Genomic DNA, 22,489 nt, shown 5'->3' on the forward strand with positions numbered 1-22,489 from the left:
TACAGCTGTAATCCAAAAGGGTGATGGATTTCCAGGCTTGAATTGTGAAGTGGAATTAAGAAGTAAATACTTAATAACACAGAATTAAAAGTTTTATTTGAAAAAATCATTTTATATATTAATGTCTCTGTATTTTCTTTCTTTAACTAAGGTCAGCGTACAAGGTGTTTTCAGGGAATGTTTTAAGGGAATAAGACAAAGGATTATGTCAATATATAAAACTTATTGGTTTCAGAATCTAATTACATTCTTAAAAAATCACTGAGGACCCTAAAAGGTTTTGTTTATGTTTATCAGTATTTACCATACTGGAAATTAAAATAGATATTTTATAACATATATTTATTATGTCATTTAACAACTGTAATAAATTAATAATGTGTTAACCAATACATATTTTAAAGAAGATATATTTTCAAAACAGAATGAATTAATGAGCAAGTACCATTGTTTCATTATTTTTGAACATATCTATGACATCTGGTTTAATAGATGGGTTCTCGTACCTGCATCTGCTTTCAATCTGTGGGGATGGCACTCATCTGCAGCCTCTGGAAAACTGCACTGTACACTCGCCAGAGAATGAGAGGGGAAGAAACAGCGTATATCCTAATATTATTTTAAAAGTGATGTTGACCTTGCAGAGCCCCTGAAAAGTTCTTAAGAAAACTTAGAGTTCCCTGGATCACACTATGAGAAAGATTGACCTAGACCAATCAGGACTATACAGGGAGCTGGAATTAATAACAATATCTCAAAAATAGCAAACAGCACAGCTGCTACAGAAGTAAAGAAGAAAAGAATAGCTGTGAAAGTTACATCACAATTTGGATAAACCATAAAGTTTATTGTACTGAAATATTCACAATAGGCCAGTTCCATGTAATTAAGTGGATACATGTTTGTGTTATAAAATTAAATGCAAAAACTACAAAATTAAAAGGTTTAGGTCAATTAAATGTTAATAATTACATGTCAAAATTCAAATGATTTTTTTAAATTCTAAAAAAATAATAAATACAGCTGTAATCCAAAAGGGTGATGGATTTCCAGGCTTGAATTGTGAAATGGAATTAAGAAGTAAATACTTAATAACACAGAATTAAAAGTTTTATTTGAAAAAATCATTTTATATATTAATGTCTCTGTATTTTCTTTCTTTAACTAAGGTCCGCGTACAAAGTGTTTTCAGGGAATGTTTTAAGGGAATAAGACAAAGGATTATGTCAATATATAAAACTTATTGGTTTCAGAATCTAATTACATTCTTAAAAAAATCACTGAGGACCCTAAAAGGTTTAGATATCTAAAAAATATATAAAAAATATCTAAATATCTATTAGATATCTAAAAAATATCTAAAAAATATAGATATTTTATAGATAGATATAGATCTAAAGAAAGCTGTTACAACTTTTGTTTTTAAAGAACTGGGGTGAAAAATTGAAAGAACATGCACTAAAAAAAATCAGCACTTGCCTTTAAGGCAAAGGCACGTGGGTATGTATTTTCAAATGTCCGAGAGTGAAAAAGCAGTGAGAATCTAGTCTCTATCTCCTGAACTGTCATGAAACTGTAGATCACATGAAACTTTTCTCTCAGGATTTCTATTTCTCTCACTTAATGAATCAGTTCTTTGTTGGTTTAGAATTAGGTCCAGAAGAGCTGTTCCCCAAATAATTCATTTCCTTTATCTTTGATGGATGGAATTTTCAATAAGGTGTGTCAGGAACTTGTCAGATGATGCGATTTTGCTGAAAGAGAATTTCAGCAGATGTTGGTAGACTAACTCTTCCCTTGCTACTTTGGCTTCTGAGGCAGCATGGTGATCTGGGTCAGGGCATATCATCTATGTCCTGCTCTAGCTAGTTGTACAGTAATGTACTCCCATACCGCTATTTACTTTGTAATTTCCCCATTTTTTTCTTCATCCATTAGATCTGTAGCATGTTTCCATACTTGGATTAATGAATGAACAATGCTTTTTGCAGACATAGACCAGGGCTCTAGATAGAGTCTACTCAGTCCTACTCGGAAGTAGCCGATAGTCCTATATGTTACGACAATTACTTTATGTTTATTATTTGAATTACATTTTTATCTTTATTCTGCCTTCCCATACTCTTACATACGTCCTTAATGTTAGAAAATGGATGTTAACATAAAATTATCAGTAAAAATACTAAAGTTCCATGTAATTACGTAAACACGAATAGTTAACCGAATACTTATTCTATTATAACTATAGAAAGGGATTTCATATGTTCTGGACCATATTAAACTTAAAGGTGTAAAGTTTTACAAGAAGCCATAATTGAAGGATAAGATTACAAAGTACAATAATGATTTCACAGTGACATATTTACCCTTGTTCACCATCATCCATCATTATTTAACTCTAGCAAATAGTGTGCTGAATCTCTCTGACGTTTATAGAACAAGTTTTCAAAAATGTCTTCCAATATTGGCAATGAAACTATAAAAATCCTGAATAATGATAATAAAATTAACAATCATTGAACATTTATTGTATGGTTGAAATTGAGAATTATTACTTTTAGTTATCTCAACACCACTCTAATGTTGGTACTGTTATTTTTGCTACTTTATAAGTATGGTAACTGAATCTGGGAGAAATTAAGAATTTATTCAAGGCTATTTATTTATTTATTTATTTAGCGTGGGGGTTTCAGTACATTGCCCAGATTGGTCTCAAACTCCTGTTCTCAAGTTTACAACAGTTATGAGCCACCACAACTGGCCAAGGTCATCCAATTATTTGGTCATGAAGGAAGACTGCTTATCTTAGAGAGATTGTCTTCAGACCTCTGTTTCTTAACCACTAAATATACCATACAAAACTATATGCACAACATTAATATCTATACTTACAGTAATTTTTAAAACCAAAGAAAAACAACTGAAAGCTATAATGTGTTTCCAAGAATTCGTAAAACTACCATAGAAATAGAACAAGAGAGAGCCTAGAGCCAAGTCCACCCTGCAGTTCTCTCTTCTAGGATCCTTTACACAAGAGGTAATGAAAATGAAGGACACCATCTCCTCCACAGAGTCCTTCAGTTAACTTCCCTGGCCTACCCGTAAAGATGCTTCTCTGACCCTTTTGATGATGTCATTAGTATTTATATGAGTTAGCAATAGACTTTTTAAAATTTCCCTTGTTCAATGTACTTTTCCAGAAGGCTTAAGTTCCTTCTCTCTGTCATAAGATTCATTGTAATTAGGGTATCATTACTAATTAAGAGTCTTCCCTTGACTCTTATTTTATATTACTCCTTCTCCCTAATGGTGTCCATGTATCCATTTTATTTCAATAGAGTATTGCTTCATATTTAGAAAATCTAACTCCCATGCTCGATAAGGATAGATATATTTATTTGCATTATAAACATTGCTCCATAGCTGAGTAGTAGAATTTCCTCTACCGTGCAATAGCTTTCCGTTTTCTATTTTTATTTCAGTTTTCTTATTTTTCCTTTATTTATTTATTTTCCTTGTTCAGGAATATTATAATCACTGGTTTCTATTTTGCATGATTTCTTCCATTCAATATAAATCTTACAAATCTTAAAAGTGATTGAAGTTTGTTAGCTACACTTCTTAGCACTTCATAAGACCATGTTCCTGGTTGACTCTCTCTTCTTTGGATCAGAATCTCAGGTGAAACTCAGTCATTGTGGTTCCCTTCTGGAAACTGCGAAAACCAGCTTATTTTTCCCAAGGTCAATGAAGTCTGTTAAAATCATATCTCTCACAATAAAATTTATACTAAGCATTTGAAGTTGTAAAACAATTTCAAGTATTCAACAGAAAAAAATGGAAAATCGAATATTAAACTAATTTTGAATTCTTGATAGCATAGTGTTTAAAATAACATTTTTAGTTGTACATTTTAAATTTTAAGTTAAATTTTAATTCCTGAAAATAGATTTGTAGAGTGTTGTTTAAATTTGTAGACTTTTCACTTGAACCTGTCGGGGGCAGAGATTGCAGTGAGCCAAGGTCATGCCATTGCACTCCAGCCTGGGTGACACAGCGGGACACCATCTCAAAAAAATTAAAAAATGGTAGATTTTTTAAAATTGCTGTTAGTAGAGATAGCTGGCCAAAATACATGGTTTACTCTATTCCCCTTTGACGTTGAACTAATTTATGAATACTATGCACATTTATGAATACTATGCACATTAGCAGCAACCTGTGTAATAGATTGTATAATATAATATAATCTTGACATGCTGCAAGGCTTTGGGTAAATAAAAAATGTACTAATAGTTTTAAAACTATAATCTGCTTAAATGTAACACCTTCCAGATCTAGCAAAGCAGGATTTTGAAGTTGTTTGTCTGTTTAGAAATTAGTTTATCAACATAAATTACAGAAAAAGGTGCCAAATTATTTAGTGTGTGTGGTTCTCAGACAGACTTAATCAATATTGACACTATAGCTGCTTTGCGTGGTCATTAAAGGTTGCCTAGCGACTTTTTTTTTTTTAACTTGTAGCACATCATGTATAAGTGGAATTTTAGAACCTAGCATATTTTCAAAATAGTAAAAACCTAAATATCATTGTACAGGCTTATCAAAACTAAATTATTTTATCATTTTTAAACCACGATTCATATCATTGTATTTTTTTCTGTATTTATATTCATATTTACTTAAATGGAGGTATATTTATATTTACTTAAATGGAGGACAATTCAAAAATAATTGTTAAAATTTAATGACCTAATTGAAATTCTTTTATAGACTTCCTAGCATGCACTAAGTTTACTTTATATCAAACAAACAAAAAATCACAGATTTTTCAAACTGCATATTTTTTTATTAAAATGCATGTTGTAAAGGTTTGGATTTCATAATGATTCAGTTTTATTTTATGGAATTCAATTTTTATTTATTTGATAGGCCACTACTAAATCACTGCTTATAATTAAAGAAACAAATTTCAGAATCTTTGATATTTAAATATACAGGTAAATTTAACTTGTAAGGTCCACACCATTTTCTTATAATATACAATAGGTTAAAAAGTAGAGTGCTATTTATACTCTTGAAATTCGAGTGAATTAGTGAAGTATAATTTTGGATTTCATTATTGGATATACTTTAAAAGAAGTAAAATTAATTTGCATTGAGTTATAATAAATAATTAGGTGTCATAACCCCTAAATTACCTTTTAATAAGGGAAAATTAAAATCTATGTATTGTATATACTATAATATTGATATAATCCAAATCCCTACCCATTAATGTTATTTTCAAAAAATGTCAAATTAATTTTCCAAATAAAACACTAAAATAATTTTCAGAAGGAAAACAATAATTTTAATATTCAAATATCTGTACCATTTATTGTGCACGATGGATAAATGAAGTCTGTAGAATACAATTCATGAGTTAGACATGTAGCAAAGATTAGTATAACATTTCTATTTCTTGTTAAAGCAGTTTCTGTGGAATTTTTCCAAGATATTTCCTTTCAGTATAGGATATTTCCATTTATTTCCAAGAATAGCATTATGAAGGCCATGGGCTCATCAGTTCAACATGTTCATTCACATTTTATTGGCCAAGGGATATGTGTTAAGAAATTACATTCTCAAGCACTTACAGATAGATATTTTCTTCTTGGTCTTTTATTACAACATTAACTTGGGCTTATATATTTTTTAACTTCCTTCAATTTTCTCCTTAGGTTTGATTGTCCGAATTGAGCAAACAGAGTTTTTTCCAAGTGGAACAATATGATATGGGCCCTTGATCAGATTATAAAAATAGATTGGACTGAGAAATTACTGATGAGATTAATATAGAAGTTAGTTGTTGAGTTGATAAATTAGGGGCTTTTTTGTAAAATAGTTATGTAGGTTCTGATTATCCCATTATTACAGTATCAACCTCTTCTCACTCTTGTCAATATTAGTTATGTAAATTTAGAGCTTAAGATATGCACTCGTCTTTCTCTGTGCAGTTGATATTTTACTAAAGGATACAATTGTGTGTTTGTGTATTTCCTGTGTTGATGATGAATTTTTCCTACCTAACTAAAGACTCTGTGGGTCTATAACATATTATAGATGTATCATTGTAAGCAATACAAAAATCACAGTGATAGTCCAAGGCTTAGAGGAGGAACATGTATTTTGATCAGAGAAAAGGTATATCTGTACTTTAATATAGCCTTCATCTCCAGTTTATTGAATGAATAAAATCATAGTATGCTGCAAAACAGCTGAGAAATTAAGCAGAGCTCAGGATTTCAAAAGTCGATTTGTTTTTGTTAAACTAAACTTGTGAAACACTAGAGACTTGGTTTCTGGTCAAAGCAGTTTTTGCTCTCATATTGTGAACATTCTGATTTAGAGAATTCCATTCTGTATACTTAATTTCCCAGAGAATCTTAACTGGAAATAATCTGTGTTCTCATCCAGTCATGAAGGTCTGGTATGCAGATGCTCTATTCCATTCTGAAGAAGTTGCAGTAGGAGAAAAACTGATTTTATGACTTAGTTGGGAGAATAAAATCTGTTATAATATAAAGAATGATACCATATTTTCATATCATTTTTGTAGAAATGACCCGAATTTAGTGACTTTAAGTATACTTATCTCTTCCATGTTCCTAAAAACACCAATTATACAACTATTTGTTCTGCGTGTGGGGCATACATAACACATGGACTCAGAAAATATGACATATATAATTCACATCTAAAAAGGCATTAAATTCTTCTTTCTTGGACCATCATGAAAAAAAAAAAAAAAAAACATGAAATAATTGACAGAATAGGTACTTTCCCCCACCCCAAAGGCAGAAAAATTTCTGCAGTACTATTTTTTTCTCTATCCGTGTTTGGCAGAATAAAACCCATTGTGTATGACTTAACATAAAGTAGAGCACTTATTTACTGTTATTTACCTATTTTTTTCTTTTGAAAATTCTCTTAAAATAAGCTATTCAAAATGCTTATTTTAAGGGAGTGGGAGTATAGGAAAAGAAATGGAAGGGAAAGTAAAAATTGAATGGGTAAAAATAATACAAATATATACCATCTTACAATTACTGGTGAATTTTATTTGAAACCACCATATCTGTTGTATAAAAAAGAAAATAAGACTTTTTTATTAAGTGTAAATGCAGAGCCATTTTACCACTTTAAAAACTAACATCACTTGAATTGAACACAAATTTGGTCTGAGTTGTCTTAACTGTGTAGATCAAGCAGATAATAAGCAGAGACTTCATACTGAGGGAAATACATTGTCAATACTTTTTAGTATATCTCTTAATGTCCAAGAAATCTGTAGATGTCTTATTAGGTCATTATATTTTTTGCTTTAATTTTAAAAGTTTATAATATCATTTTGATGAAACTTTATTTTCAGCTAAAATATGATGACATTTTTATTTCTCTCTTTTTTCAGTACATTAAGCTTACAGTATATGACTTGAGAGTAAGCATTAATGTGTAGAGATAACATCTGTTCTCAATAGGTAACTGACATATGAAAGAAGAAAAATGTGATTTAATGATGCAATTTCAGTATTTGTAATGTAACATACAGTTTAAATAGAAGATAAAATCGACAAAAAATGTAAACCTAAAAACTCATGTACAAAATTACTTTTTATGTTAGATTCTATATTTTACCATATTTTAACATTGTGATTATCCAATGCTTCCTTATCCTCCCCCCAAAATATACTATGGAATAAAAGGAAAATTTGAGAATTTGATTTCAGATTCTGTAAATTAGCATGGCATGTCTGTGCCTATTGTAATATGACAAAGAAAATGAAACACTTTTTCTTCATATTTTATATTAATTTACTCATAGACATTGAATTATGCTTTACCCATCTGAATCTTTATACCTGCTATATAAAATATGGTATTTATGATCACAAAAATAGATTATGCATCTGGAAACTATACCCAAAAATAATTTATTTCATAGAGTAGAGTCCCTTATGTTAAATTTTGTTATTTTTGGCTCACATTCCTTTTTTATTTCAGGATATTCTGAGAAACATTAAAATTAATAACCCAATTTCAGAAACACCTCTATTATGTTAAAAGAGAAAGGAAGACATGTGTGTATGTGTATACATATTTGTGTATATATTAATATATAAAATATATAGAGAGAGTAAAGTAGCCCTCCATATCCATGGGTTCTGCATCCATGGATTCTACCAATCATGAATCAAAAATACTTAGGAATCAAAAAATTGGATGGCTGTGTCTGCACTGAACTTGTACAGACATTTTTCTTGTCATTATTTTCTAAACAATATGATGTTAACAACTATTTACATAACATTTACATTATATTAGGTATTATAAGCAGTGATTATTTAAAGTATATGGGAGAATGTGCATAAGTTGTATGCAAATGTTATGCCGTTTTATAACTGTGACTTGAGCTTCTGTGGACTTTGTTATCCTTGGAGGTTCTGAACAAATCCCTCATGGATACCAAGGGGTGACTGTGTATAGTTAGTATAGATGAATTTGATACTTATCTTTACCAATCCAAACATTCTAATTCATACCTTTTCATACATGACAGATCAGCTTATTTTATCTCAATAAATAGCTGTGGGTGTAATGAATGATTAATAATTGATGTGGCCGTCTAACTCCAATCTACTTACTTTCCGATAGTTTGGGAATTTTTTGGAATCCAACAGTATATTGTTAAAAAACTGTATCTTTCTTTTCCCCTACACTGTGTCCATGTTACATAATCAAGTACCTGAGACATTCCACGGCCCTTAAGATGCCTCACAGCTTATGTTTAATCTTGGCCCTCACTATACTGACTATATGGGCAAGTAGTTTATTGCTTCATTCTAGAAAGAGTTCTACTTTAAAAATGTGGACAAATTTTTGTTTTTATTTAATTTTAATTTTTATTTTTATGGGTACATAGGTGCATATACTTATAGGGTACACGAGATATTTTGATAACAAAATACATTGTGTAATAATCACATCAAGGTAAGTGGGGTTTCTATGACCTCAAGCATTTATCCTTTCTTTGTGATACAAACATTCCAATTATATACTCTTTTTGATATTTTTAAATGTATCATAAATTATAGTTGACCATAATCATCCTGTTGTGCTATTAAATACTAGATCTTATTCATATTATCTAACCATAATTTTGTGCCAATTAACCATCCCCACTTCTCCCACTTTCCACTACCCTTTCCAGCCTCTGGTAACTGTCATTCAACTTTTTAACTCTTTACTCAACTGTTTTAATTTTTAGCTCCTACAAATGAGTAAAAACATGCAAAGTTTGTCTTTCTGTGCCTGGCTTATTTCACTTAACAAAACGTCCTCCAGTTCCATCCATGTTGCTTCAAATGACAAGATCTCACCTTTTTTTTTTTTTTTTTTTTTTTTTTTATGGCTGCATAGTACATTGTGCATATATACTACCTTTTCTTTATCTGTTCATCTGATGATGAGCAATTATATTGATTGCAAACCTTAGCTACTATGAACAGTGCTTCAATAAACAAGGAAATACAGATATCCCTTTGATATACTGATTTCCTTTCTTTCAGGTATATACCTCACAGTGGGATTATTGGATCATACAGTAGTTCTATTTTTAGTTTTTTGAGGAACCTCCCTAATGTTGTACTCCATAGTGGCTGTACTAATTTACATTCCCACCAACAGTGTACAAGGGTTCCCTTTACTCCACATCTTTGCTGACATTTTTTATTACCAGCCTTTTGGGAGACTAGGCTTTATTTATTTATTTATTTGTAGAGATAGGCTCCCTCTATGTTGCCAGGTTGGTCTTGAACTCCTGGCCTCAAGCAGTCCTTCTGTTTCGGCTTCCCAAAGTGCTGGGATTATAGGCATGAGCCACTTGAGTAGGCATTACCAGCCTTTTGGATAGTCATTTTAATTAGAATAAGATGATATCTCATTTTAGTTATGATTTTCGTTTCTCTGATGATCAATAATGTTGAGTACCTTTTCATATACACGTTTACCATTTTTATATCTTCTTTTGAAAAATGTTTATTCAGATCTTTATCCATTTTTGAATTTGATTATCTGATTTTTTTCATATTGAACATTTTGAGCTCCTTATATATTCTGGTTATGAATCCTTTGCCATATGGATGGTCAAATTTTCAAAATACTGTTTACATTTTCTGGAACAGGGAGGCAAAAGTTATCGTGTTGAGTTAAAGATCAAAAAGTTCTCAAATTCTAATGTAATATTTGATAAAAACAAATTGTAGTCATTGTTTTTCAAAGGTTTACGTAAGGTGTGACATCCCTGGAGGAAACCAAGCAAACCCTCAAGTCCACCTGTAAATCAGAAAAAGGGTGTTATGATGGGAAAGATGGGAAGGAGTACTGAGAGCCACCTAAATCATTAGAAATGTGGGCATTGACTTTATATAAGCACTATGAATGAATTTTTGCCCTCTACAAGCTTCTGATGTGTGTCTCTAAAACATGTTCCAGTGTGTTATTTTGGAGTATGTGTGAGTGTATGCATGTGTACATCTGCATGCATTTATCTTTCCCTAAGTTTATATAACTTTGTATTTATACTCGTAATAGTCCATATTGAAAATAATCTAATCTTCAAAGAGAATCACAAACTATACACAGCTCACCTTATTTTTACACTTTTCAATCACAAGCAACTCTTCAAGGACACCAAGTGTCAGGACCAATCATATTAACTATGTTTCAAAGGTTACATAAAGAACCTTTGGAAATAATAAATGAGAGATAAAGACAATTCAGAAGTGCAAGTTATGAAAATAAAATAGCAACCATATAGTATTTAAGGACTTAGGTGTTTGTTGAGACAGTTGTGCTGTAATCACTCTTCAGTTTAAGCAGCATTAATGATGCTTTCTAAGAATTATACATTTAAAAGTTAATGTGGTATATAGCAGACATTTTATTTTTAAACAAGGTAAATGAGAAACAAAGATGAATATATCCATTTTTACTAGTAAACACATCTTCACATATAAGAAAATATGGAATGCAATTACCCCGGTAACAATATCTGTGCAGATGTAATTTGGGTCATTGGCCTATCATTTCCACAGAATGCATGTCAAATTGTATAAATAAATCAGTTTTAATAAAAATGAACTTACTAAACATATACAACTTTTATTCAATTAGAAATATTATAAATGTACTATGTTTCAGTGAAAATTTTCTGCTTTATATACGATTAAAAGCAAATGACTAAGACATTCCGTAGCCCCTGCAAAGTACCTAACCAGGCCATATCACGTATCAGGCACCATGAGAAGTTATTGGGAAGTGTGTTGGGGCACAATAAAGGAGGAGATGTAGAATGAACAAAAATAATGAAAATAAAAATAAGAAATATGAATTGGTATGAGAAACATTTATTCAATCTAAACAATAGAGGTTATCTGAAATGTCATGGAAATATATACTGATGTGGAACACAAGAATAAAGAGATGTCCAGGTTAAATTTTAGGTTTCTGGCTTTGTGTCAGAATAGACATGATGCCAAAATAGGGAACACTAGTAACTAGGTCAATTTGGGGGAATTTGGGGCAGAGAGGGTGTTTTTTCCAATTTGGATATATTTATATACCCTGGAGATGTCAAGAAGGCAGATACATAAATCTGGGGTGCAAAGGGAAAATCTGGGCTAGAGTTAGAATTAGGACAAATCTTTGAAGACTTATTCATTGAAGTCATAAATATGTATGAAAAGGTCTAGAGATTATATTGAAAAAGTGGGAAAAAGACCTATAACTTATTCTAAGACAAGATAACAATAGGGTTTAATATTGTTATCAGTTAAGATTAGGTTTAAAAACTATACAGTTGGAATAATTTATATAGAGGCCATAGATAAACAGAGAGAGTACTGTTTTGGTGAAGCCAGTTGAAGTGAGGGGAACATTTTTCTTTCATATTGATGCTTTCCTCTGGTCACAGAGTCTGTCCACATGTGCTATGCAGCCAGTGTCTTCCCCCTTCTTCATCCACCTATGCTTGCTTATTCAGGAAAATCATCTGTGAACTTACTGCCTTGCTCACCACCCGACATTATATGCCTTTAGCACAATTTATCATTTCTCAATTTATTTGAATTTTCTGAAAACTATTAAGTTGCTTTTCCTAGAATTTAATCTCCATGAGAGCAGGACAATACCCATTTCAGCAATTCATTTGAATCCCTAGTACCTACCATATTTGAGGATATTGCAGGTTTTCCAAAATATTTGTTAAGGAAAAGATAGGAGAGAGGAAAGAAAGATGAAAGGATTGGAGGGAGGAAAAAAGAAGAAGAGTTGAAGCCATGAAGTACATGAAAGTGTATTACCAAGGGAAGAAATTAAGAACAAGAAGCCGGGGGCAATTAATAGATTTTCAGACAAAAAAAATGAATGGATCATGTAACTCCCATACAGAAAAAGTGCTTCAAAAATTAAGTACGAAATACATGGACTAAGTGAACAATTCTTATACAACTTGATGAATTAATAAAAATATAGAACTTTTTGGGTTTTTTTTTTTTTTTTTTTTTTTGAGGCGCAGTCTCACTCCCTTCCCGGGCTGGAGTGCAGTGAGGCAGTGTTGGCTCACTGCAACCTCTGCCTCCCGGGTTCAAGCGATTCTCCTGCCTCAGTCTCCTGAGTAGCTGGGATCACAGGCACCTGCCACCATGCCCGGCTAATTTTTGTTTTTTTTTAGTAGAGACGGGGTTTCACCATGTTGGCCAGGGTGGTCTCAAACTCCTGACCTCGTGATCAGCCTGCCTTGGACTCCCAAAGTACTGGGATTACAGACGTGAGCTACTGCACCTGGCCAAAATACAGAACATTTATGGAAACCCCAGAGATTCTTTCATGCCAGTCTCCAGACACTCTCCCCAAAAATAGAACCAACATTCTGACTTTTATCACTATATTTTGTCTTTTTCTTGAAATTCATGTAAATGGAAACATACAGTATGTACTTCAGGGGTCTGGCTTTTACCCAGCACTGTAACTACTAGATTCCTTCTGATGTTTTAATGATTGTTTCTCTTCTGAAAAAAATAATCAATTAAAAATTTTAGAACATACCTTCAGAAATACTAAATAATAATTTTTACAAAAATACTTTCCCAAACCAAGAAGGTAAACAGAAATGTTAGCTAATGCTAAGAGAGTTTACATTTTGTAATTTACTGAGGGAAAACTAATCCTAACCTTGGCTACATATTAACAAATATTTCGTATTTTCTCATATATAATATTTCTACTAAAACAATAATTAATTAAAAATCCTATAAATGTTATTTATCTATTTCCTTTATAATATTAAGGTATTAAGATTTTAGCAAAGTCACATTAAGTTTTTTGATAAGTGAAATTTAATTTTCTGCAGCATTTTTTATTGACTTTTTAAAAATAGACATTTTTTGGAGCACTTTTATGTTCACAGTGAAATTGAGCAGAAAATGCAGAATCCCCATATATTCCCTGGTCCCCCACACAACCCCTCTACTAATCAACACTCGCATTAATGTTTTAATCATATAATACAATTTATCAACTTCAAATGTACAATTTAATGAGTTTAGACGGGTTTAGATAATCATCTATGCGCCTATACAATCATGTTCTAAAACATGTCCATCACTCTGAAAGTTGCCTTATACCTTTTGCAGTCACTTTCCTCATCTCATCTCTGGCTACTGATTGCCATTCATCTGCTGTATGAATCTAAAGCTTTGCATTCTCTAGAACGTCATAAGAATGGGATTATAGAGAATATATTCTGTTGTGGCTGGCTTCTTTTACTTAAAAAAAGCTTTGAAGAGCCGGGCATGGTGGCTCACACCTGTAATCCCGGCACTTTGGGAGGTCGAGGTGGGCGGATCACAAGGTCAAGAGATCGAGACCATCCTGGCCAACGTGGTGAAACCCCGTCTCTACTAAAAATACAAAAATTAGCTAGTGGTGGCACGTGCCTGTAGTTCCAGCTGCTCAGGAGGCTGAGACACCAGATCACTTGAACCCTGGAGGTGGAGGTTGCAATGAGCTGAGATCATGCCATTGCACTCCAGCCTAGCAACAGAGCGAGACTCTGTCTTGTCACACACACACACACACACACACACACACACACAAACTTTGAAGAATCATTCTTGTTGCATGTAAGCTGTTTTTATTATTGCTAAGTAGTACTTCATTTTATGAATACACCATAATTTATTTATTTATTCATCAGTTGTTGGAAATTTGTTTTGTTTTTTAGTAATTCCCTACTAAGAATAAAGCTGCCTTTTTTGTTTATTAAGAATAAAGTTGAGTAAGTCTTTATGGAAATGCATGTTTTCATTTCTTTTGGATAAATATCTAGCACTGCGATTCCCTGGGTATGAGACAATCTGTGTTTACCTTTATGAGAAACTGCTGACTTGTTTTCCAAAGCAGTCATACAATTTTGTATTTTCACAAATAACACAGGTAAATTTAACATCTTTATTAACACTTGGTGTTATTAGCATTTTAGTGTTATCCGTATTGTATTAGTAGCTCATTTTGTTTTCATTTTTATTTCTCTCATGACTAATGATGGTGAGCTTCTTTTCACGTGCTTATTTGCCATTGCTATATGGGAGTAATTCCTTTTATTGTTCTTTACTTTACGCAAACGGTAGATTTTTTTTTTTTTTTTTTTTTAAACAAACCAAAGGTTTCTGGCAACCTGCGTTAAGCAATAGTTGGCACCATTTTCCCAACACCATGTGCTCACTTCATGTCTCTGTGTCACACTTCGGTAATTCTTGCATTATTTTAAAGTTTTTCCCTATTATTATAGTTGTTATGTTGATCTGTGATTATTAATCTTTGATGTTACTATTGTAGTTGTTTTGGGACATCACAAACTATGCCCATATAAGACAGCAAAGTTAATAGATAAATGTTGGTGTGTTCTGACTGCTCCACTGACCAGCCATTTGTTGATGTGTATCCCTTTCCTCAGACCTCCTTATTCCCTGAGACACAGTAGTATTGATATTAGGCCAATTAGTAGTCCGACGATGTCCTCTAAGTGTTCAAGTGGAAGAAGAGTCACACGTCTTTCACTTAAAATAAAAAGCTATAAATAATTTAAAAAGCTAAGATAGGCCAAAAGCAAGGCCTCTTGCACCAAGCCGTTGCCTCTTGCACCAAGCCGTTAGCCACGTTGTGAATGCAAATTAAAAGTTCTGGAAGGAAATTAAAAGTGCTACTCTAGAGAATACACAAACGGTAAGAAAGCAATACAGACTTATTGCTAATAAAGAGACATTTTTAGTTCTCTGGATAGAATATCAAACCAGCCACAACATTCCTTAAACCAGATCCTAATCCAGAGCAAGACCCTAACTCTCTGCAATTCTATAAAGGCTGAGAGAGATGAGGAGGCTGAAGAAGAAATGTTTAAAACTAGTAGAGGTTGGTTTACGAGGTTTCAGAAAAGATACAATCTCCATCACTTACAAGCATAAGGTGAAGCAGCAAGTGCTGATGTAAAAGCTGCAGCAAGTTATCCATGTCTAGCTAAGATCATTGGCAAAAGTAACTACACTAAACAACAGATTTTCAGTGCAGATGAGACAGCTGTCTAATGGAAGAAGTTGCCTAGGACTTTAATAGCTGGAGAAATGTCAATGCCTGGCTTAGAAAGCCTTCACCGTTTTACATGTCATTAAGAACATTTGTAATTCACGGGAGAAGGTTAAAATATCATTAGCAGGAGTTTGGAAGAGGTTGATGCCAACCCTCATGGATCACTTTGAAGTATTGAAGACTTCCGTGGAGCAAGTCATGGCGTATGTGGCACAAATAACAAGAGAACTAGAATTAGAAGCAGAGCCTGAAGTTCTGTCTAAATTATTGCAATCTCATGTTACAACTCCAATGGATAAGGAGTTGCTTCTTATGGGTGTATAAGAAAGTGATTTCTTGAGTATAAATCTCCTCCTGGTGACAATGTTGTGATCACTGTAAAAATGACAAAGGATTTAGAATATTACATATACTTAGTTGCTAAAGTAGTGGCAGGATTTGAAAGGATTGACTCCAATTTTGAAAGAAGTTCTACTGTGTGTAAATCACTATCAAACAGCTTTGCATGGTACAGAGAAGTTTTCTTGTGAAAGGAAGAGCCAATCAATGTGGCAAATTTTATTGTTTTATTTTCAGTATCTTCTCCAGTCATCTCAACCTTTAGCAACCACCACCTTAATGAGTCAGCAGCTGTCAACATCGAGGCAAGGTCTCCTACCAACAAAAAGATTATGACTCACTTAAGGTTCAAATGATTGCTAGCATTTTTAAATAATATAGTATTTTTAGATTAAGGTATATTGATTGTTTTTTTGGACATAATGCTATTGCACACTTAATAGACTACAGTATAGTGTAAACATAACTTTTATATACACTGGGAGATCAAAAAACTCCTGTGGCATGCTTTATTGAGATATTTGCTCTGTTGCAGTGGTTTGGAACTGAACCCTCAATATTTCTGAGGTATACCTGTTTATTGTTTGGTATAGTGTCTATGTAAATATTTCAGACATTGTTTAAATACTATTATTATTAATGAGTTGTAGATGTTCTTTACGTATTCTGGGTAAAAGTGTTTTTCCAGTATGTGTTTTGAAAATATTTTATTTCAGTGTATGCCTTGCCTTATTGTTTCCCTAACAGTGTTTCTCAAAGTGATGTTTTAAATTTTGAATAAATCTAAGGATTCTACTTAACTCTTCATGTGCTAAGAAGGCTTCCCACTCTAAATAATGGAAACATGAACTGTAATCCTTGAGCTCCAGATATTTTTCTGCCTATTCCTTTTTAAAATAATTCTTTCTCCTTCCCTTTGTAGTCTACTCTCACACCTGAGTAGATCAGTGGTCAGTTAAAGACTTGAGGACAGAACACACGGCAAACAGACAGAGGCCTCTCTCTTGCCCTGTGCATCTCTCTCTTTTCCATGACTCTAACCATCAAAGTCTAACTGCATTGGCCTTTTGGAACTTAGTTTTCTATCCTCAACTCAGTAAAAATTTTGTTCAATTCTTGAGTCTTCTCCCTTTCTCTGCACTGCCCTCTGGATACCACTCCCCAGAAACACGTTGGTGCAATTGTAAGGCTCACCTTATTAATTGCTCTTCTCTGAGAGATCACAGTTTTGCTCTACCTTTTGTTTAATGCCTGTCAACCATTTTTTTGTGTGTGTATTTTGTGTTTGTTTTTCTGTTTGTTTAAGTGGAAGGGTAAATCTGGCCCTTGCTTGTTATGCAACATTAGCTGGAAACACTAATGTTTATCTTCATAATATTGAAAGTATTGTCAAAAAATCTATACTGAGTGTATGGACCAACATTTCCATTTGAATGAATTGCAGTGCCAGGAATAACCATATTCTGATATAATAAATATTTTGCATAAGTATTAATGTATTTTTGTAAAGTCAAATTACTTCCTTCTTTAAATAATGTCTATATGAATATTACAAATTTTCTTTTTTTTTTTTTCCCTGAGACAAGGTGTCACTCAATTGCCCAGACTGGGGTGCAGCAGCGTGATAATAGCTCACTGCAAAGCCTCAATCTCCTGGGATCAAGTGATCCTCCCATCTCAGCCTCCTGAGTAGCTAGGAATACAGGTGCATATCACCACATGTGACTATTTTTTGTTTGCTTGTTTTGTTTTGTTTTTCATAGAAATGAAGTCTTATTATGTTCCTCAGGCTTGTTTTATTTATTTATTTATTTATTTGAAATGAAAAGCCTCACATATGTATTACTGGACCCAGCCAACCAACACATTCATAATAGGTTCAGAGAGGAAAATACGTCGAACTCTCCAGAGAGTGGTGACATTTTCAGTTTGATATGGTAATGGGATCGTGACCTTCAGCAGCACAAATATATGTGCCATCTCATGTGCAATTCCTTATAGACCCAGCTTGGTTCTTCTCCAATGTCTCCTTTTGGAGTTGTACCTTATTTTATTTCCAGTTTTCATCCGAATCCACAGGGGAATGGGACGATTTTGCTTTTGTTTCTTGGCCAGGAATCGCTTAATCCTGAAAGTCTTGTGAGAAGACATGGCGAGAAGTGGAGGCAAGAACACACCACGATGGCGGAGAAAGGAAAAGAGCCTCAGGTTTGTTTTAAACTCCTGAGCTCAAGTGATCCTCTCCTCTCCCCTCGGCCTTCCAAAGTGCTGAGATTACAGGAGTGAGCCCCTGCGCCCAGCCACAATTTTTCTATTTGTATCATGAGTTAGCCCTCCTCTCCCCATCCATATTGCTAATTTTATATTGATATCTCCACTTGGCTGTCTCATAGCACCTCAGCTATTTCTCAAAGCCAATTTACCCTCACCAGACACTTTTCCCTTAGAGAGTCATCATTTGGCAGAATTTGAAGCAGGATTCCATAATCACTCAATAGTTAGTTTTAGAAACTGGCTGAATTAAATTACTTTTAAGTTTTCTAGCTGCCTAGCTCAGTTATATGCAATTTAATGCAGTCATAGGCAATTTAATCAATTTGCATTCATTAATTTCCCATATGGTCCACCCTACAAATCTTTCTAAAAATTATATTGGATTATAATCACCCTATGATTAGACTTTCCAGTGTTTTCAGTTGCCAACAGGACAAAGTTTAAACTCCTACACATGGAATCCAATACACTCACAATTCAACTACCATTTATAATTCCAGTTTCACCCCTTTCTGCCTCTACTCCTCAAGAGTAAGTGTAATCTGGTAGTCAAGTTTGTGGGCATCTGAGTTCAGATATATTTATTCCTTTGCTATTCATTCATGCAAATTTTACTAAAATGCTCTAATGCTTAGTTTGAGCATTTGGAACACTCTGGTGTATGAATTTTGGTGGTAACAGTAGTGCATACATGATATGCTTGTGAGAATTAAGTGAAAGTGTACATTTCAAAGCATACTTGGTAAATGCTCATTAAATACCTGTTATTTGTATTATTCACTCATAAGTAGCTGCTTAAAATTTCAAAAATACACTAAGCACAATCAGGAGGCCATAATTTTGCTCACATAGTTTGCACTGCCTATAGTGTTCTTTGCCATTCATGCGCTTGCTGAAATTTTTGTCACCATTCAAGGCCTGGCACAAAATCCCTCATCTCTATAATTTCTTACCCACTGTCTACAGGTAGAATTATTATTTTCTTCTTTTGCATTCTCATAACTCAATGTTTATTCCCCAATTTTAAGAATAATATTAGCAACTAATTATTTATACACATAATTGCCAACCGTAGTAAATAGTGTGTTTGTTCAAGAGATGTGGAAAATTTACAACTGAAGCAAGTCTATTGAAAAACACGTACACACACGCGTGCATGCACACGTGCATAAGGTTCTCTTTATTCCTGCATTTGTAGACCTATTATTTTCCCTGAAATGTTCATTTACTTGAAAAATATAATTTGAAGGCCTATATTCCTTCTGAATTATTTTTAATCTCAATTTTCATTTAATTCATTTGAACATAGAGATTCTTGTGTTCATGATCTTCATCGTGTAGATGTTAAATAAACAATCACAAAAATATGATTGTAACCTTTAATAGTAAAGTAAAAAAATTCTATAGTGGCAAGCGTGGTGGCTCACACCTGTAATCCCAGGACTTCGGGAGGCCAAGGCAGGCAGATCACCTGAGGTCAGGAGTTTGAGACCAGCCTGACCAACATGGAGAAACCCCATCTCTACTAAAAATACCAAATTATCCAGGCATGGTGGTGCATGCCTGTAATCCCAGCTACTCAAGAGGCTGAGGCAGGAGAATCACTTGAATCCGGGAGGCATAGGTTGCAGTGAGACAAGATCATGCCATTGCACTCTAGCCTGGGCAACAAGGACTAAACTCCATCAAAAAAAAAAAAAAAAAAAAAAAAATTATAGTGGCAAGTAACAAATGAATCTGACTTGATAATTTAGGAAAGGCTTCACTGAGTTGAGATGACATGTGAAGAATGAGTAGAAAGTAATTGATTTGGAGGGGAGAAGGCAGGGTGGGCAAAGATTCTAAAGTGTGAGGGGCATAAACTCCTAAAAGCAGCACCGGAAGTTTTTAGTTAAAAAGGTGGTCTCTGCAGTCATACTGCTGATTTCAAAGTCTGAAAGGGGGAACATCCTGGGATACGTAGCTAACATGACCGGATTTGTAGCTTTAAAAATCACTTTAGCAGAAAGCAGTGTAGAGACTACATTAAAGGACAACTACAGTGAATGTGATAATAAAGAGGCTATTTCAGTCACCCAGATTTGAGATGATGAAGGGTAAAGGCTTAGATAGATACTGTCAGGGCAGAAATAGAGACAAAGAAGGAATCAAGAACTACTCAGAAAGTATTATTCACAGGACCTGCTGATGGAATGAATGTGGGATGGAAAAGAATACAGGGGAAATAATGACTCCTAGGTTTCAGACAACTAGATTTATGAACGAGTGTAAGAATCAGAATGTTGACAACTTGCTTGTGATTTACTTTTTAATTTTTAAAAAAATTATCTTAATGACTTGGAGTTTAATGACATTTCCTAAAAGGTGGAAAAACTAATCTTACCCTGAAATATTCTTTGAAGATGATAAAACAAACATACAGAGAACAACTCGAAAACAATATTTGAATCTCCAGTATTTCACACAGAAGAAATGTTTAATAAATGGTACTAGATGAATTTCTTAGTTGGATACACTCTCATGCTAACAGCCTGAACAAGGGATAGTACAGAGTATGTGCATACCATATGGTTGATGTTGTGGTAAATCACTTCTACATGAAGTGTAGCAGAAACTTTACTCGTTAAATTATTCCACTGATATGCTTGAAAAGCTAATTTTGAGGAATTCATTTATCTGTTTTTCTTTATTTTGGTTTGTACATGGAAATATAGCCATCACCAAGATTAATCCTATCGGAAGAATTGAAATTTCCTTTTCACATTCCAAATATTTTTATGGAAGATTATTATTAATTACTATTTTGTTTTTATGCATCATTATATTTTCACTGAGAAATGTAAATATTTTCTCCAAAAACATAAACCTATCAAATATGTAAATAAATGCATCAGAGTATATATATTAAAAAGTATATATGCATACTTTGATGTATTTGATGTACATATAGTTATTTTGATGCATTTTTTTTTTCCGAGATGGAGTTTTGCTGTTATCACCCAGGCTGGAGTACAGTGGTGTGATCTAGGCTCACTGCAACCTCCGCCTCCTGGGTTCAAGTGATTCTCCTGCCCCAGCCTCCTGAGTAGCTGGAATTACAGGCATGCACCACTACTCCCAGCTAATATTTTGTATTTTTAGTAGAGATGGTGTTTCATCATGTTGGCCAGGCTGGTCTCGAACTCCTGACCTCAGGTGATCCACCTGCCTCAGCCTCCCGAAGTGCTGGGATTACAGACGTGAGCCACCACACTAAGCCTTTTGATGCATTTTCATCAGAAATGTTGAAACAATTACAAATTGATTAATAGCATAGCTAACCTGACACGAATATTCTCGAAGTATTTATATCTATATCCATCTAGATAAATTCATTCTGAATTTAGTGTGATTCTATGGCTAAACTGAATTCAAAATTACTAGAGTTGAAAAATATCTTTTAATTACATGCTATGATCAATCAAGAAATAGAGATACCTTTGAATTATTAATCTCTTCTAACATATTATTTTAAAATCTACCCAGGAAAATGTCACCTTCTCAAATTTCCTCTTACAAGCATTGAGAATCATAGTTTATAATAATCTCACTTTCAGAAATTGTAAAAATATATTAACTATTTCTTTTTCTTTATAAGAATTAAATAATCTTGTCATAAATATCACTACATCACAGTATGGTAATTTTACAAAATATCCTTTTTGGGCAAAGCTAAAATTCATTAAATTTTCTTTCTAAAGTAATGTTTTTTAATCCTCCATGACTGGTTTATTTCTAAAGTGACTTCAAATATTCTATGTGATGATTTGAAGATTGTAATTTTTCCCCAATGTATGTGAATAAAATAGTTTTATGAGCTTGAAAAATTTTTTAGGATTACCATCATTAATATGTTCCTTAAAGATGTTACATGTATGAATGATCATGTTAAAGCTTTGAAAATTGTTTTTGGAACTGAGAAAATGACACACCGTTGAGCTCTATTTCACGGAATTCTTTTTACTGTACTTATCAAGGAAAAAATGAAATTTAAGCAGAATCTCAGAATGTTTTGCCCTTACAGTTAATTGTATAAATGGAACCCAAATGCCCCAATCAAAATAACCACCCTTATATTCTCCAACTCCAGACCTTATGTGCTCAGAACCACAATGATGGGGGAAAGTTTTACAAACATTCTTTAAGTCAC

At 33.2% G+C, this 22,489-nt stretch overlaps 2 protein-coding genes across 5 annotated transcripts in view; one reads left to right on the forward strand and one right to left on the reverse strand.

Moving 5' to 3' along the window:
• SEMA3A (semaphorin 3A) overlaps nucleotides 1–22,489 on the forward strand; it is a 522,459-nt gene that overhangs the window by 125,285 nt on the left and 374,685 nt on the right. The window lies entirely within an intron of this gene.
• Nucleotides 17,885–18,218, reverse strand: LOC119626236 (large ribosomal subunit protein eL39-like). The gene has a single exon (XM_038004554.2). It carries the CDS (start codon nucleotides 18,175–18,177, stop codon nucleotides 18,022–18,024), a length of 156 nt encoding a protein of 51 aa, XP_037860482.2. The 5' UTR covers nucleotides 18,178–18,218; the 3' UTR covers nucleotides 17,885–18,021.

This window comes from Chlorocebus sabaeus, chromosome 21 (genome assembly GCF_047675955.1).
Source record: "Chlorocebus sabaeus isolate Y175 chromosome 21, mChlSab1.0.hap1, whole genome shotgun sequence".
Lineage (NCBI taxonomy): Eukaryota > Metazoa > Chordata > Mammalia > Primates > Cercopithecidae > Chlorocebus > Chlorocebus sabaeus.